Source organism: Camelus ferus, chromosome 10 (assembly GCF_009834535.1).
Source record: "Camelus ferus isolate YT-003-E chromosome 10, BCGSAC_Cfer_1.0, whole genome shotgun sequence".
In the NCBI taxonomy this organism is placed as follows: Eukaryota; Metazoa; Chordata; class Mammalia; order Artiodactyla; family Camelidae; genus Camelus; species Camelus ferus.
The window spans coordinates 7,180,537-7,192,613 of record NC_045705.1 but is presented as its reverse complement, the minus strand read 5'-3'; the positions used below and the strand labels follow the sequence as shown (position 1 = coordinate 7,192,613).

General features: G+C 46.5%; 1 protein-coding gene across 2 annotated transcripts in view; it reads right to left on the bottom strand.

Annotated features, from left to right (window-relative positions):
- The window catches only part of MAML2 (mastermind like transcriptional coactivator 2), a 342,622-nt gene extending 331,327 nt beyond the window's left edge, over nt 1-11,295 (bottom strand). For both annotated transcript variants that reach the window (XM_014560729.2, XM_032488286.1), the window contains exon 1: nt 10,742-11,295. In XM_014560729.2, the coding sequence (XP_014416215.2) occupies nt 10,742-11,266 (525 nt within the window). In that variant the 5' untranslated portion in view covers nt 11,267-11,295. The remainder of the gene's footprint in view (nt 1-10,741) is intronic.
- Between the last annotated feature and the right edge of the window lie 782 nt (nt 11,296-12,077).

The window sequence follows — 12,077 nt, the reverse complement described above, 5'->3', positions numbered from 1 at the left end:
CAGTTTCACCGGCGCTCACCCACTGTCCTGGCTGCGCTGGGTTGGAGGAGAGGCTGGTCCAAGATGGCCTCACTCTCGTGTTGGTGGTTGGTACTGGTTAGAGGCAGGGGCACCTTGGTTCTCGACATGCAGAGGTTCATCCTCCAGTTGGCCAGACCAGCTTCTTTATAAGGTGATCTCAGTGTTTTCAAGAGGACTTTTTTTAAACCATGTCATTGAGATATGATTGACATACAAACACCCAGGTATGCACCCAAGAAACCATCACCACCATCAAGGCCAAAAACATATCCATCACTTCCCCAAGTTCTCTCGCGCCCTCTTTATTTTTATTTACTTATTTGTTTGTTTTGCTTGTTTGTTTATGGTAAAAACACTTAAGATTTACCCGCTAAACAAATTCTCAGTCCAAGAGGGCTTCTTAAACCCCATCCTCACAAGTGACAGCACAATGCCATTTCTGCCCCATATTCTTGGCTAAAACAAATCACAAGGCTATTCAAGATTCAAGGGGAGAAACAGCACCTACTTTTCAATGGGAGGAGTGGTCCAGCCCCCTTACAAAGGGGCACGTGAGATGCAAGGAATCGCTGTGATCATCTGAAACACAATCTACTAGAGGCTGTAAACTCCATGTCCCTTCTACCATCAAAACTGTAATAGAAATTCTCACTTGCCCCCAACTGTACTTTTCATAGATTTACTGAAAGTTCTGAACAACAGGCTGACGTTTTATAACCTGGAAGAGACGTCAGAACACTTGGGTTCTAGTTCTACCTCCACCACTATGGAAACTGGGAGAATTTTCTTTTAAATGGGCTTTAATTTTTTCATCTAGGAGAAAAGGGTTTGGTCTGTTTTCTCTCTAAGGGCTCATGAGACTGTATAAATGGACAGAATAGTGTCTGTTTTTAGATCAATATGAACTAGCCCTCTTGGGGGATGGGCAGGATAGAGATGAGACAGGGCTAGAAATGAGATGGCTTCTATTTGCCACACACTCCCTCTTTCATTGCTGTGGGTTCAGAATTTGGGCGGCAGCGAGCCAAGGAAACGCCTTCCCATGGGTGATTGAAATCTCCCGCGATCTGCGTGCTGCGCTGACCATTTCTGTCCATTGGATGCTAAGCTGGCACGGGTCCCCGGGCATTATACCAAGGATTAGCGTACAAGTCCTTGCCCGTAGGGCTTCTAGACCTGGTTAGACAAAACAATTCCCATGCAGCACACACTCACGCCAGCTAAGCCGACAGTGGAGGTGAAGGGGCCCTGGAGCCGGCCCCTTCCTGAGGGAGCTGGGAGCTGTCTCAGAAAAGATATTGTTGCCTCTTCTATGAAAGATCAGGTTCCCAAGGAGAAAACTCATGTTTAATTTAGCACAAAGACAACTCAGAATCTCTCTCTGGGGGACTGAGCCTGCAAACAGATCCACATGTAAAGAATCTAAGCAAGAAAAGGAAGCTCTCTTTGGTGCAATGGCCACAGGACTTGGGTGCGAACTTTCCCGAACCTTTGCCTCTGCCCGGTGTTTCTGTCAGGAGGATCGCTGGTCCCTCCAGTTTACCCTCAGGTCTGTGACCCTGCACTTGTTCAACGCTTCTGTGAAACAGCCCCGTAGGGTGATCCCACCAGCACATACCTTTTGCTGACTGCAATCACACAGTGCAGCGTGGCAACCTGCTGTGCGAGTCTTAGCTGGTTTAGCAAGCATCGGCCCACTTAGGTGCACAACAGCAACAAAAAATTAGTTTCTCAGCTGCTCAGCCAGAGAATGCTTTTATTTTTACATAATTTAGACTCCAGAGACCTCCAGAAATGAGCAGTGCACACAGAAGGATGGCAATCATCATTCCAAAGACACAGTACAGTACACATTGTATTCAATTAAGCCACTTCTTTGCACTCTGGTTACCATGACTCTAAAAGATTATACTGTGTAGCCAACAAACTCCTGGTAAGTTATTAGCAGTTGAAGCAAACTTTTGCCTTAAGTAAATTTTGGGGGGGGGGGGGGGAGAAAAGAAAAGAAAAAGACATGTAATTAACTTTCTGTTCAAATCCTTCAGAACTACCTGAAAAGACATCTGTTGTTCAGTGGGGAATTCAAAGTGTTGGGTTTCATGTGGGTGAGAGTTATTAGTGTGCTGGAAAAGCTCCACAAAGAAAAGTCAACCATATTTCTGACAAAAGAGAATTTCTCTTTTAAATTTAATATTATCCCTTTCTTTTCAAGTTCTTCTGTTTCTTTTCTTCTTTGAAGTTTCTTTTTGGGGTGGGGTAACTAGGTTTATTTACTTATTCATGTTTAGAGGAGGCACTGGGGATTCAACCCAGGACCTCGTCCATGTTAAGCATGCGCTCTACCACTTGAGCTATACCCTCCCTTCAAAAGAGAACTTTTAAAATGACAGTGTTAATGATTCCATATTAATGGAGGAAACTGCCCTGACTCAGGAAGCAAGAACACTGTTAAACACAAAACAAAACAAACTCAACATAAATTTGATTCTACAGTTCCTAAGAATAGTATATTTCAAGCGAAAGAGGGGGATGTAAGTTGAAATGCTGGGGAATAAACAAACAAACAAAGTTGTGACTACATTCTTTGCTCTGAGTTGGAACCAGTAAATCCATCCTTGGCCAAACATCATCTGCCAAGAATAAGACTATTCTCATTCTAATCCTGTCACTTCTTCATAGAAACTTCGTGCTTTTGATGAAGAATTATCACCAGGAAAACTTGCTTTGAAGCTTTGGCAACATTGTCCTTGTGTTTCTTATGGAAAGTCACACACGAGGAGGTACTGAGCGAAGAAGAGATTCCAAGCTTAAGAACCACATCAAGGCTTGACATTTTCAACACGCTCCAGTCAGGGTTGGGAAAAGGGCAAGTTTAGGTCACCTGCTCGTGTCCAGTTGCACTGAATGAACTAATTTTCTAGCAACTTGAGCTAGGGATGTGGCTTTCAAAGGCATAAACTGAAATCTCTACTGCAGGGAACTTCTAAGTCTTTGTGACTCTGTGACCAGATTCACTCAAGAGTTACTCACGGCTCTGAATTAATAATTCAGAAATAATTCAGAAATTTGGACTATTCAGTCCCAGGGATTCCAGATTCTCAATAGAAACAGCTTAAATTTCTCATTTACCCACACGGCCCACACACCACACTCCCAAGGTAACTGAATGGAAACCCTGCCTTGATTCTAGAAGGAGTTAAGGAGTCAAATAAACACTCACTCTAGTCACGTTCTAGCATAGGAGTCTTAGAACCCCAGGAATGCAAGAGATATCAGTTGTTCCTGTGCTGAAGAAGGACACTATTTAACTGATTCCAGAAAAATGTAAATCTACTCCAGATGGCATCCCCATACTAAACTATTTAGGGAAATTGGATACCAGGGTATACTTCACTAACCATTTTAAATAAATATTAGAGAGAAAATCCATACCCTTCCACAAAATATCACTGACACCGTTCTGGGGATAGAATCCAGAGCTGGGAAAACCATGAATCTGACATGAGTGTGTCCTTCCCACATTAATAATAACAGTTAAAATGTATTGTGTCTCTTAAAGGAGCCAGGAAATTACCTCATTTACTCACCCACCCTCAGTAGTTAGTTCTATCACTATTGTTCCATTTGACAGGTGAGGAAACCGAGGCAGGAGAGTTTAATTAACTTAACCAAGAGGACACAGTTATTAAGCGGTGGTAGAGCTGTTATCTGGAACCAGGCAGTCTCACCCAAGCCCCAAGCCCCTAAGTTCTCCACTGCCTTGCCTCCTTAAACTAGCTTTAACACTTCAGTTTCCAACCATACCCACACCTGCTTCAGACTGTAAATTCTACGAAGGCAAAGGCTACATCAAATTGCTCATCGTGGATACCTTAATTCTCTGCACGATGATTCTTTATTGAATTAATAGATAACTTCTCCAAACTCCAAAAGCATCCAAGTCCACAATCTTGATAGGAAATTTCAGAACCTTTGCCAAAACTCATTAAGACCTATGGAGGCCATAGTGCATATAAAATACTGTTATTTGCCCATTTCATAGCCATCCCTTTGGCAATTTGGTTGTAGTAGGGCCTAGTTCTCTAGCCTTCTTCAAGCCTGGTGGAGAATACATAAACTTCTCTCTTCATCCCCTTTCTCCAAGGAAACAGAACAGCTTTCATCCTTTCACACCTGTCCCTTAGCTATGTGTAGGAAAGGGTCAGAGCTGACAGCGGTCGGTAGACAGCCCATTAGCTACGGGCAGTCTCTCAGCATCCTGCCTTGAATCAGGGAGATGAGGAGCCACCTACTCCACAGGGAGCCTTCCCTGAGCCCGGTGAGCAGGGACCAAACAGGGGGAACATGTCTGACTGACCCTTAGGGCAAGTAACAGATCGGTAACACACCTGCATTACAAAGCCAGGAAGAAAGTAAGTGTATCTCAAAGAGCATCTGAGATCGCAGCTTCTTACACATTTCTGCTCACGATTTTCTTTTCTTCTTTCTTTTTTTTTAAATGAAAAGAACTTTTCCAAGGTAGTAAACAAGCAAACTCATTCGTTGGGAAGATCAGTTTACACATCAGGAGAAGACACTTTTACCCACGGGGCCATTTTTCTTTGCACCGGGAAGTCTAGCCAGTCTAAGACGAGAGGTGTAGTTGCTTCTGCTTCTTTTAGTTTCTCTTCTGCGTCTAGCTAGCGTGCTTTTAAAACCACCTCCTTGTGATGCCAAAGGCCGTGTCACGCTGTCTATAACTCACAGTGAATGGGAGAAGTGTGTAAATAGCGAGGCATTAAGCAGCTCAGGGGACTTGAAGATAGGTAATACAGAACACTTAGGCAGTGCGCCATGCGAAGAGGCTGCTGGAGGGGAAATGTAATACTTGTCTTCAAGTATATGAAGGATTATTATTGCTTCATAGACGCCGACTTCTTTGAGCCTTCCTTGCTTCTGATCTACTCTTGCCAGAGCTCCAGACCCTCCGGGAAGGGGATCGCCCTCCCCTGTGTCTCTCACGGCTCACACCCCACCACGGTGTCAGCCAGGCTCCGCGCTCGGTCCCCGAGGTTCACACACACCTGCACGCAGCTACCCCACTCCTCCTTTCCACCTTCTCGCCCTCCTCCCAGGCCTGTGGGTGACCCACACTCTCCATAAAGCGCTGCCTGGCCTAAGTTTGAACCTCTGGCTTCCCAACTACTAACAGCACTCGTGTTTTGAGCGCCTAATATGTGGCAGGCACTATACTGACTGCTTTGCAAAGAGAACATTAGCTGTACTTTACAGATGAAGATACTGATGCCCCCACAGAATAAAATTACTTCCCCAAGATCCTACAGCGAAGTAGGTGTGAAGTAGGGATCAAACACAAGTCAAACTATAAAATCTAGGCATGAAACTCTTTCATTTACCAAACCTTTATGCCTCTGTCTCCTTGTCTGTAAAATAGCCAAATGTTGCTGATCTATCCTCCTCTTTGTATTTTTAATTTTTTGATTTGTATTTTTGGGGGGGGCGGTAATTAGTTTTGCTTATTTATTTTTTAAATGGAAGTACTGGGGATTGAACCCAGGGCCTCATGCATGCTAAGCACACACTCTACCACTGAGCTACAGCCTCCTCCCCTCTTTTTTTTTTTTTTTTTAAGCATTATATAAAATATACAATAAAAGTGCCTTGACAGCGTAGGCACTTTTCCTGTCCCCCTCTCTCTCTGGTTTTCTGTATCAGTTTTGGTCCATTCTACCTAGTTAGTCCTTTTGCCAGTTACCTTATCAATGTGGTCCTGATGTGCCCACTAGACTGTAAGTAAGAAGGGACCATGTCTTTAGCTGTATTTCTCTCTATTCTCCCACAGGCCCTGTTAAAGTGGGAGGGAAATTATCACGAAAATGCAGAAGAAAGAATTTAGAATTGTTTTCATTAAGTGTAATCCTGCCTATGAACCTATAAAGGGTCTGGACTGGAGCACAAGGAAGTGGCGGAACCCACTTGGAAGGGTTTAGCCACCACGCACAGCAGACAGAACACGATGATTTTTCTCAGATTCCCTTCTAGGCTTTTCAAGATGAAATAGCAGCGCTAAAAAAAACACACACACAACAACAATAAAAACAAAATCAGCCAGTCAGGGCCACTCTTCTTAGTCATACTGAATTGTTAAGCTTAAGAACATTTGAAAACCCGTGTTTGTCTTGATCCTTAACAAAAGGTTTCCCGGCGTAAGGAAGCCATGCAGCATTAAACTTTAAGGTTTGGAAAACTTTGATAAATATCACCTAGCAACGGCATTATTTCAAAGAAAGTAGATGGCCCTCTATAAACAAACGTTGACCTAAACTAAGCAAGACATCTCAGTTGACATAATAACACGACTTTGCTGTCAAAACAAGCTTTCTGTCCATTTTTGATAAAGGATCGCACCAACTTCTCTCTCTACTTGAACTCTTTTGCCTCTGTAAGATCTTATATTTACTGGAAAGAAGTAATAGGAAGGTCCTGGGTAGATAAGAACTCTCCCTTTATTACTTTGTTCTGGAAAACAGAACAAAAATAGGTCAGTTCTCAAGGAAATGATGGCTGCATATATAAATAATGCAAACACTCCTATCCCGGTCCCACGGAAGATGCTCATCACACAGACAGCTACAGACACCCAGATCTGGCCAACGAATCATTTCTGTTCTTGCCACCCCGCAACTACCCGCCCCACAGCCCTCAAATTTTAAATTGTCAATTGGAAACTTGATTATTATCAGTTAAAAATAACCAGGGAACTCTGGCAATGATTTAACTTGTTTGACTTTCTTAAGCTAACAATTAACATTTTAGACTATTGTTGACAAAATATTGAACTTTCCCATGCCATGTGTGCAAACTGCTTTTCTAATACTGCTGACACACTCCAGTGGAGACACCTTTCAAAACTGCTCCGGTCCACGCAGGAGCCTGTAAAAGGCCCTAAACACTTTTACACCGCGGCACATTTTAACGAGGATTTCCTGGGACCTTCAGGAACACTGAAGTACACGGATAGCTCAGTCTTATCTTGACAGCACTGCATTTGAAATACCAATCCCTCTATTTACAATAAAAGCTATTTCACCATTTAAAACAGACAACTGAAAGCTTAAGTACACTTTTAATCCCTGGCAAAACCGGTATGAGGATTCATTGTTTAGCAGTTTATTATTAGTAATACTAGTAATAATGCCTTGCATTTCTGCGGTGCTTAATTTTTTTTTTTTCTAAAGCCTATTCAGAAACACATTCATTTGCTTTCTCAACAAGCCAGGGCAGCATTATTATTCTGTTTTTACGGACGACTGCTAAGTAACTTGTCCCAGGTCACCCCAGCTGGTTCGTGATCAAGCAGGCACGGACCCGGGGATGCAGACTCCTCGTCTGATCTGCTTCTTTCCCTCCACACTACATTAGAGAAAAGATAATCTCTGAAGCCAAAGATGACTTGGAACCACTTATCTATCCATCCTAGCAACACAGTCGAAGCAACAGAAAAAGAGCTTGTCTCAGGCAAAAGGGAAAGATTAATAATGCACCATGGAAGCTCTAAACCTTTCTGGTCCATGGACCAGCAATTATTCAGTTTCACAGTTCATTCAAAGATTCAAACATACTTCACCAGAAAATGATTTAGTGCCTAAAGCCTGCTCCAAGTGGTTGGAAATGCAGATCTGCTTAAAGCCCTCTGAAAGGCCCTGTTCCTGCAGTCTCTGCAGTAATGGGGCTTCCCCTGAACTTGGACTTGAGCTAAATGAAGAAACTGGCTGACTAAGGGCTGCAGAATTAGGCTCTCAAAGTGGACAGAATTAGAACTGGCTTAGAGGTTATTCTTGCATTGTTCACGCAACTTTGGCTATTGGAAATCTCAGACATGATAAATTTCTTGCAGTACAGCACCTCTCAAAGTCAACACTCTCCCACAGAACAGAAGTTCTCCTCTCACCCTCATTCAGATATTTCTGACGATACACAAGGCACGGTACTAGCAGGTATGCAGGACACAGTTTCCATCCGAGGACACAGTCAGGGCATATGCTATTTTAGGTGATCAATAGTCTCTCCCTTTCTCCAAAGGACATTTATGGCCACTTACGGAATACGAATTAACTATTAAAGGGATACCTTCAACACACCTGGACAGAAATAAATCTGGTTACGGACACATTATTCCAAAAGAATTCTGACACTCCTTCTGTGCAGAGGCCCCCTTCAGTGAATGGTGTTTCTGAAAATAAGGAGAGCCCGAGCAAAGTGAGACCTGCAAATCTAACGGGCTCAGTGAATCACCACTCCTGAGTGCCCAGGCCTCCCTTCGGACACAATGTTATCAGGTCAATACAGTACTTGCATCACCATCTCTGAGTACCATGCTGAGTAACAAAGCGCCAAATTTAGAAACTAAAATGGAGAAGGGAATTTCCAATAACTGGAATAGGGGTGCTGGGTCAACCCTGGCCACGGCACACGTTCGCAATGGAAAGCCACCATTAGCAATAACTTGTACATTGTCCTCCCAACTCTCACTGCATCGCTCGTCATCACTGCACTCAGGGAGGCAGCTCCTCTAAAGGGAGGTTTCAGGAGATGACTGGTAACTCGGAGAGAGAAAACAGACCCCTCCTAGACCAGGAGTGGTCTTGTAGCCACCTCTGGTTTCTGCAGCTGTGAGTCTCCAGTCGGGAAAGGCCAGGCGCCGTGCTCGCCCTCCCTCCCAGCGTGGATACAGCCACCGTAAAGTTACAATAACCACTGCAGTCGGTTTCATTTCACATCCCAAAACCCCCAAGAAGAGGAGGCAGCCTCGTCTTCCTTCCAAATTCGAGAAAGGCAAAAACCACAAGAACGAGGCCATAAACAGACACCTTCCTGGCAGAGGCTGGGATGTGATGGCTACGTCTGCTCTTGGCACCCAGGACAGAGATCAGTCTTCTCCTCTGAGAAGGGCTGGGCGCCTGGTTCCCTGTATCATCCCCAGAAACACTTACCAGGAGACGGCGGAGCACACAAAGCCGTATTATTGGGAGACTTGCAGACAGATTATAAATTGACTGGGGACAATCAAGGCATTTAGACACTTTTGGCTGCAGATGCCAGTGACACACACGCACATACAAACCTCATTCTTCTCTCCATTCGAGTGATTCTTTTCCAGCCCCTCCCCCCTTCACCTCAGCATCTCTGTTTCAGGAAACAAACTCCCCTTGCTGTCCTAGGGAGTTCCAGGGAGAGGTGGGGATACAGCAGGTGGGAGGGAAAGGAAATCAGACCTTGAAGCGCTGATAGAACCCCAAAGGCTAACTGTATCCAAGCATAAAACAGCAAACACTGGGCAGTTTAACTGTTAGTTATTTTTCATCTGGAGTTGGCGCCAGGAAGTTGCAGTTCTAGGCGTCCCAAGCCAAATGTGTGTGTGGTGGGACAGAGGAGGATCAGTCTAGCCCCCGGAGTTTCTGGAGCCTTCACCACCACAGACCCAGGCCAGGGATAAGGAGGAGCCGCCAAGCGGCATCCATGTGGGCCTGGCTGGAGGACGGCCTCTCCCTACGGCTCCTTCTCCAGTTCCCTCGGAGGCTTCTGGAGGCCGTTTAGGCTTGCCTGGCCGTTTCCTGTGGCTGACTTTCATCAGGGCTTGCTTGGGCAAACTGGAGCGGCGCTGTCAGCAGACACAGGACTTCCGAAGCCCCGCAGAACTCAGAAATTGGAGGAAACTTCCAGGGCTGCAGGGCAGGGCTCCACCTTCTACCCAGAGGCCACGGCCACAGCCCAGCAGCTTGGCGGGGGTTGTGGGGGGAGAAGCCAGCGCAGGGCAGGCAGTCACCTGACCAGGACTGGCCCCAGGAACCAATGATTCGAGGGCTGCTCCCTCTGGGATGGGGTGTGTCCATGCCTCTGAGGAAGAACTTCCAGCCAGAAACTTAATCACAACTTTCAGGTCTGAGGTCCTGTCACCAGGAGTGGCTGAAGACAAGGTACTTTCTAGGATGACAGCATGGAAATAGCCCCCTTGCGCCTGCCCACTTTAATGCATGTTGTAAGTCAGCACTGCCTGATCATAGCGCCTGAGAAAAGCAGCTGGGCGGGGGCACTGGGGGCGTCTAGAGGAAATCAGGGCCTCTTAAAAACATGCCCTCACCAGGCTTTGGGGTAGTTCCCCCAAATTTGGTTTTTGAGTGAGGGGACCCTCAGGGAACTTCATCTGTTAGATTACCATTTACATTCTCTTCACCCAAGGACAAGGGGCCACTTCAAAGAGGGGAGAGGAAATGGGACAAGAAGGAAAAAGCCTGGATAAAGGGCAGCTGGACTGCTCAGTGCTTTCAGGCTCAACACAGCTTGCTGGGCCTAGTCAGTACTGGCCAGCCAACGCAGGAGGCTCCTTGAGACAAGGCCTTCCTCAGGGGCTCAGATCTTGCCGCTTGTAGCCAACCCTTCTACAAGCTGTGGGCCCCAGGGAGCCTCTGGAAAACGCAAGTTTCTGACCACTTAAGGAATATTCTTCAAGGCAAGGAAAACTCATGAATGAGCACCCACAGAACTTGACGAGAAAGAGCAGAACACTGCACAAATGACACACCTAATGGCCTCTGAGGTCATCAGGTGGCATCTTGGCCCTTTTCACTGCCGTCCACCCTACATCAGGCCGAGGAAAGCTCCACCCTCACTAAAGGCCACATGACCACAGCCAGAATCAAGAGAAAACCAGGTGCCTTACCGCGATCAGGGCTGAGTTCCTCTGGTCCCCGGGGGTCGAAGCCGGTGGCTGCTGCTCCCCTTCGATCCCACTGATCCCACTGCTGCCACCATTATTGCTGCTGTCCAGCAGGTGCTGCTGGTGGTGATGGTGGTAGTCTGGCGGGGGCGGCGGGGCTGCTTGCGTGGCCGCTTGGGAGGCTGTGGGAGGTGCGGCAGGTGGTGGTGGAGGGGCTGTCGTCGTGGTGGCCGCGGTGGCAGTGGCCTTGGAGTGTTTGCCGGCCTTCCTCGCCCCCTGGCCATGCTGTACAAGGCTCAGGAGCTGCAAGGTGCTCTCTCTTTCCCTATCTGAGCTCTCAGCCCTACCACGTTCATAGCGTCCTTCACAGCTCAGGTGGTGCTGGCGGCAAACGGCGATTCGAGCCCGAAGGCGCTCCACGATGGCACTGTGCACTCTCGGGGTGACGGAGCCCCCTCCAAGGAGCCCCGCCCCAGGGGCCCCCCCTAACCCTCCAGTGGGGGCCTGCGGGGGCGCTGTGTCCCCCATCTTACTGGACACAATGATTGCTGCCTCCGGGATGGTGAAGTGGAAGGAGGCTATTGCTGATTACTGCAGGCAAGTCTGCTTTTGACAATGTGCGCTCAGTGTTCAGGGCCACATGAACAGAGGTCTTCAGAGATTGAGGGGGGAGTCGTGGAGAAGGTATGGGGGAAGGGAGTTAGTGAAAAAGAGGGTGCGGAGAAAGAACAGAAACCAATTGCAGAGGATAAGTTGGAAACAAACCCCAATCAACTTAGTCTAATTGCATTTGACAGCTCTGGAGAAGTTGGACAGAGTTAGTGGGGTTTTTTTTCCCCCAGCAAGCCGACAAGAGCCACTAGGTACTTCGTAAACACACGATCTGTGGGTTAGAGCAAGAATTCAGGGATTGTCAAGGGAGAGAGAGAAACAGACAGCAACAGGAATTGAGAGAGAGGGTAATGGAGAGCTGGATTCCCCCTTACGTAGTTGTTTCTGAAGATTCTTTATGGGGATGTTTCTGCAAAGAAACACATTTCCACCATGCTCGATGGAACCCCCAGCCTTTACTTTTCCTCAGGTTTAAAAAAAAAAAAGTGCTGTTTCAGAAGCTTTTTTGAAGTCAATGTTCAAAACGTACAAAAATCCAGAGAGACTGTCTTTTGGTTTTTAATTTTTCCTCCCTTTCCCTTTGCTCCGGTGTTTTCTCCTGGGGGGGGGGGGGTGCTGTAGGATGTCTTCTCTCCAAAGAGGGAGACAGCTTTTCAATTGTTAATGTCAGTAACTGGACTTTTGGACCATGCTTTTTTCTTCAGCTAATCCAATCACCGGTAAAAGC